The sequence below is a fragment of the Rhagoletis zephyria genome, unplaced genomic scaffold, assembly GCF_001687245.7.
Source record: "Rhagoletis zephyria isolate East Lansing unplaced genomic scaffold, Rhagoletis_zephyria_1.1 Rzeph_scaffold_02484, whole genome shotgun sequence".
NCBI classification, from domain to species: Eukaryota; Metazoa; Arthropoda; class Insecta; order Diptera; family Tephritidae; genus Rhagoletis; species Rhagoletis zephyria.
Window position 1 is genome coordinate 11,648 of NW_016159568.1, and position 6,478 is coordinate 18,125.

A 6,478-nucleotide genomic window follows, 5' to 3' on the forward strand; every position below is an offset into this window, starting at 1 on the left:
TCATATAAATTAGTAATGAAAGTCTTTTCTAAACCTGAAATGCATATAATGGCGAAGGTTTAATGTAAATAATCGGTATCGGATAACGAAAAGGAAGTATTAGGTACCGAAATCTTTTTTAAGTATTGGGTACCGAGTATTGGAGACAATTCAGCACATCACTAGTCGCCCTTATTCTCGCCGCTCTCAGTTGTCAACTCTACGATGACGTCACGCTAAAATTACTCTCACGAATTCTGCTGCAATCGGCGCAATCTTGTATTCTATCATTCTTGATAGTGAAGAGCAAACGTACATACACGTTTGTAATTGGAGCTTTGCTCGATGATGCTAGCTCTTCGCTTTGCTCGTCGCTCCACTATGTTTTCACCCTAATGCAGGGTAGAAGCTGGAACAACTTTTTGAGAAACTACCTCACCGCACTGCGTCTCTTACCTACAAAAAGAGTTATTCTGGTGGCAGAAATGTTCCAGTGTAAAACCGGTCATACAGTTCAATGCGAGCGTGAGCCTGAACGTTCACAAAGGCAAAGAACTCAATTTTTATTCTTATAAGCGGCATTCACGGTGCGTCTGGTGCGCCTTCGACTACACACAGTTGAATCATTGAGAGTCCCCAGCAAAATTTTTGGCAAGCGCTTCTTCTATTATCAATTCTATAACTAATTGACAGCCCATCCAAAAATGTTTTCTGATTATCTTATACATTACTAGTCATCGAACAACTTACTTTTGCGTTACATTACAAAAGTGCTTCTGAGTAGTGCGCCAAAGAAGCGCGTAATTTGAAAATTCGTCCACTTACTCCTTAAAGAGTACAGTTATTTTTTCTATCGGCTTTAGACACTTTCGCTTTGTTTTATAAATTTCTGGAAATGTTTATTGACGCGAAGCCAGGCTAAAGTTGAAAATTGTGAATTTAAGTGATTTGATTAATACTAAAAGGTGAAAAATTTTTGCAAAATAAGCAGCATGTATAGTAAAAGGCATTTGACACGCCTTATCAGCAAAGAGAAAGCTATTTTATATGAAAAACTCCAGGCTAGAAAAAAGCCGAATGAATTTCCAAGAAATGAAATTGAGTGCAGTGTCAATGAAGAAGTAGAAGGCGTTCAAGAAAATAAAAACGATATTTTAATAAAAAAAACTAAGACAGTGGTTTTTGGAGTGTAGTCTAACGGTTGTAACGTGCAATCGCTTGTTAAATGTTTTGCAATCCGAAAACATTGCAGTGCGGAAGTCGGTTTCGGGATTAGTGCAGTCAAGGATGCTCGCGGTGATTAGAACAGTTACTCCTGGACAATCTGTTCATATTGGACTTCGTCATCAGCTTCAAACGTTTTTAACTACTCTATTAAAGGAGAACATCAATGAGGTATTTTTAGATATTGGTGTAGATGGTTTACCCCTTTGTAAAAGCTCAGCAGTAGGGTTATGGCCAATTTTAGGTCACTTATCAAATTTACCATACAGTGAACCCTTCCTTATTGGAACATACGTTGGAAAAGCAAAACCTGTCAACGTGAATAGCTTTCTCCATGACTTCATTATTGAATTAAAAAGTATTTTAGACAACGGAGGCGTACGGTTTGGAAGTGAATTCATAAAATTATCTATTCGAGCTTTTATTTGTGATGCTCCAGCGCGGTCATTTCTTTGCGGCATTAAAGGGCATAACGCCCTAAATGGTTGCACAACATGTGTTCAAACTGGTCGAAGCATTAGGGGTGTAACTACATTTCAAGTTGAGGTTGCAAGTTTACGTACTGACATGGATTTCTATAACCGAAACGATAGATCCTTCCACAATCCATTATATTCTGATCGCTGATCGAACTTGGAAGAGTTAGGAATTGGGATGATTAGCCAGTTCCCCTTAGATGCTATGCATTTAATAGACAAGGGAGTAACGAGAAAAATTATTTCATTCCTTTTAACATCAAAAACAAATCCAAAGTTACGAATGGATGAAAAAAATGCGATGTCTTCTATACAGACATCCTTCATACCATATATAACTAGGGAGTTCGGAAGAAAGCCGATGTCATATGAAGAGCTGAAAAGGTGGAAATCTGTTGAGTTTCGCCAGTTCTTGTGTTATACAGGCCCACTTGCGAATTAAGAACTTTGTCAGTGAAGAGTTCTTTCATAATTTTCTTCTTCTCCATTGTTCATATCGTATGTTAATGTGTAAAAAGCATTTTTTATCCAACTTGTCTACAATTAAAGAAATGATTTCGGACTTTGTAGTAAACTTTCCAAGGTTCTATGGCGAAAACAGTGTCACGTATAACGTACACAATTTATTACACCTTACAGAATCTGTGAATGATCACGGGTTTCTAGGAAGTTATACCGCATACAAATTTGAAAATTTCATGAAAACTTTGAAGAACACCGTAAAAAACCGCAATTTATCCCCCAACAACTACATATGAAGTTTTATTACTCTGATATAATTATTAAAAAACCCAAAAATGGGCCTCAACTTAACGCAAAGGGAGAAGTTATTGCATATGTATCTGAAGAACTCTATATTTCAGCAAGGTTTCCTGACAGTTTTTGCACACTATCCATTTCTTCCTGTATGTATTACTAAAATGAATGTAAATGGAACATTCGAGGGAAAACCATTTCTTAATCCAAATAATCTATACTCAGAACCCGTTCCTTCACAAGCCCTAGGAATTTGTTGCGTTAATCTTTCTGAACTTGGCAGCATACAAATTTTTAAAATTAAAGACATATACACCAAACTATTATCGTTACCGTACGGAGAAAAATTAGTTTTAATACCATTGCTCCACCACTGCACTTAAAAATAAATAAAATAATAAACAAATAAAAAATTCAGTTGTTTTGAAATTGATGCACGCCTTAAAGAACTGGGAGACGTTATACAATCACTTGAAACCTCAGTTTCAGATCTCATTTGTAAGTAACTGATAACGTGTTTAAAAATATTTAAGTGTACTCAACATTCTTTTTGTCTTAATTTTTTTGTAGGTACTGTATCTTCACAAAATGATACCATATTACAACTAACACCAGAAGTGGCAATGTTAAAATCTGTTTTATTGACACTAAAAGGTTTCCTCTGACTTCTGAGGAGGACCTAATTCAGTTAGAGGAAGACATTACAGAGGACAACAAAGAAGCTATGGTGATTTAATATTCGTTAATTTAATGTTTTCTTTTTGTGTTCGTATTTTTTCTCCTCTTTTTTCTAAAATATTTGCAGATTATTAGTTTGAAAAAACTTATTATACCTGGAGGATGGAGCAAAAATATGGAGAGACTCATTGTAACCGAAGTAATTCTAGAGTATAATGTGGATGGAAAAAACAACAAGAAAAGGCTTCGCAATTTCCCGAAATTCTTGAACATACTATATGGTACATTTTTATATACATTATGTAATGCTACATAAAAGAAGGGTTTTTAATACTTAATACTTTTTTCAGAAGCGACAGTGGGTGAAGGAAAAACATTTGACGATTTTTTAAATGACTTGCGGCATGGACTGCGCTGTGTAAAAAATAAACACTTTAAGAAAGTGTGCTTAGAAAATAAGGATAAATGAAATGTACATACATATGTATATGAAAAAATATGTATTCAATATACGAGTTCTAAAATTTAAAATTTTTCTCGTTCTTTCCAAAGCGATTACAAAAGCACTTTTCAGTAATGCAACTCATCATGCCTTCTAGCCATACATTGCGAACCCGTTACAGCAGCTCTTTCGAGTAATACGATTCATCATCCCTTCTAGCCATACATTGGGAACCTGTTACAGCTGTGCTTTTGAGTAATGCGATTATCATCGATTCTATCCACACTTTGGGAACGTGTTAAAACAGTGCTTCTCAGTACTGCAAATGGCAAGCGCTTCCGCCTAATGACATGCCTATGTTAAAATCAGCGGTGGTCTCATGAGGTTGGGAATGTGTTCCTCAACATTCATCGCATTACCACCCCGATTCTTGGTAAGCAAAGATTTTGCTGGGTCATGGCAGGAGTCATGTCGGTGTAACTAACACATATTTATTTTCACAAACACATCCAAACAGACTCGTAAGTCATTGGTGTACGACTATCTGCACCTTTGTTGTCCAGTCATGGTTGCGTCTAGCCCTGGAATTTTAAGCCGAGCACATGCATTTCAATGGAGGTCTGCACACATGTCGTTATCGGCTAGTTATTGGCAAATCGTAGAAGATGCATAAACGGATAAGTACGACACTGTCGTTTACTAATCGTTATGCACGCATTGTTTGTTTACATTTTATGGGGAAAAATTGGTAAAAAGTTATTTTTTTATATTTGCATTAAATTTCATAAAATTGAGTAATTCTTGCATAAAATCTGTGGAAATTATTAAAAAGTGGATAACTGCAATACAATTCAATTAACGAGGGAGTTTAAACCCTTCCGAGGGCGTGCTTTGGAAGTTTCACGAGAGGGCGCGCCGCGGCAATTTAGCCGCAAGGTGTACATATATCAAAGGTTGACTGCATTTTTTATTTATTTATGTCGAAAGTCATTCAAATAAAACATCTGAATAATTTGTGTTTATACTGAAACATATAAGCATTTATTTTTTAAATTGTTATGCGTTATCAATAGCAGTGGTGTTTGTACATTCTACACATTGTGAAATATGCTTGCAATGTTTTCTGCAAACATTTTTGTTACGATTAATACAACTAATTTTTGTCTTATTATTCCTGGTACATATTCCCGGTTTAAATTTCTGTTGCATAGCTGGTTCGCTTCTGTATAAGTTTAAAAACATCTTTTTTGTTATTGTTGTTTCCGAGAGAACGAAAAATGACACTGAAGATGGCTTGGTTTGTCTCCAAACTAAATTTGACAAGGGACGACGGAAATTCGTTCTAAAATACATCATTTAAAAACATCATTTTTTCTCTAGAACCTAAGAAAATGAATATCATAATAGTTAGTAGTTAAAATTACACATGACCAAATACTAACAAAATAACAATTTTGATGTAGACCCTTATCACAAACACGGTTGCCACACGACAAAAAATTTTCTGACCAGAATTTACAAAAAAAATTACCAAAAAAAAAACAACGTTTTATTATACAATAAACTGTAAAAACAAACCTCGTTTATTTGCCATAAATAAGACATGGGTACAATAAATAGTTTTATTAAAAGAAAACTAAACAAATGCAGTTTACATATGAGGCTATGAGGGCCAGAGGAGCCTATCTACAACCAAATTTTTAGTAATATGAGAAAGAAGGATCTGTAAAAGTAAATGCAGTATTTTACTAAAAAATTTGCACCTACGTGATGCTACATATTAGGCACGGTGCACATTAGAGCGATACGATACGCGATGCGATACGATATGGATGCGACGTGGACATGCTGATTACGTGGGAGTTAGTATGAAGCGTTGAAAACTGTGCACACTTGCACGACAGCGACACCGCTGCGATATAATATTCACATGTGCACACGGTTTGCTAAACGAGGTGAGATTAGTATTGCGCGGTATTTTTCGCAATAAACATGGCCGTTTACCAGGAGGAAGCATCTTCCTCAATTTTTTTAGTTGAATTAATTTGAAAAAAATCTCATGCTTGTGGCTATACAGAAAAAAACTACTGTAGAACAGACATGCCTAGTTTGGCATGGAGAATTTTAGCACCTGAGGTCAAGGACACAGGTAAGAACACAATAGAATATTTTTTGTTAGGATTTATTTGCCTTTGTTTTCACATCTTTAAAAAGAAATTGAAAGAGACCAAGTAATAATTCCTAAAGTGGCCCCTCAATTTTCACAAAGTAACGAATATTGCAATAAGTATTTGCATTTCTAGCAAATACGTCAGCAAAATATTTCGCCAGTATTCGATATTTAAATATACTTTTTTTTTAATTTAATATATATGAACCTCATTTTTGTAGTAATTATGGCTACCAAAGTTTTCATGCGATTTTCATGAAACTTTGTGAGTATGTAAAAAAAACTACTTTCCTAAAAGATGGTAGGAATTAAAATAAATTATTTTTTCAAATTATTTTTCAAATAACATAAACGGCAATAACGCAACATCCTCAGTTTGTTCGAGTCGAGCTTCTCTTCGCTCTCCAATTTTCTTTAATTAAAATCATATAGTTATTTATTTGCTAATTATTGGCAATGTGCATATAAATCAATCTGGGACAGTGACTCTTTGATTAGAATTGGATTTATTTAAGTGAACAAACTTTTGGTAAATCCATTTAATATGTCTTTGTGGGCAAAAAGTTGAGCGCCCTGAATCTAAAGTGCAGTGCTCTATGTGCATTGAGATTTTTTATCTCAAATGCATCGGCAATCAACATGCTGATCTCGAGTACTTGCTGAGCATGGATAAGCCGTTTTTCTGTAATGTTTGTTTGAATTTGCGCCGTAAGTAAATTCGTTCTCCTCCACCACCTGCTGCGGCTGTGGATA

The 6,478-nt window shown here is 35.1% G+C and overlaps 1 protein-coding gene across 1 annotated transcript; it reads left to right on the forward strand.

Annotated features, from left to right (window-relative positions):
- The first annotated feature begins 464 nt into the window (after positions 1-464).
- Positions 465-3,582, forward strand: LOC108366993 (uncharacterized). Its single transcript, XM_017621506.1, has 4 exons — positions 465-526; positions 3,051-3,162; positions 3,241-3,394; positions 3,464-3,582. The coding sequence occupies exons 1-4, from the start codon at positions 465-467 to the stop codon at positions 3,580-3,582; spliced, it is 447 nt and encodes a 148-aa protein (XP_017476995.1).
- Positions 3,583-6,478: the final 2,896 nt, after the last annotated feature.

Excerpts from the sequence above, each read along its gene's own strand:
- LOC108366993 (XM_017621506.1), top strand. The coding sequence starts at position 465 with ATGTTCCAGTGTAAAACCGGTCATACAGTTCAATGCGAGCGTGAGCCT. Across the intron at positions 527-3,050 it reads GAGCCTGAACGTTCACAAAG|AAGTGGCAATGTTAAAATCT; the intron begins GCAAAGAACTCA and ends AACTAACACCAG. Across the intron at positions 3,163-3,240 it reads AGGACAACAAAGAAGCTATG|ATTATTAGTTTGAAAAAACT; the intron begins GTGATTTAATAT and ends AAATATTTGCAG.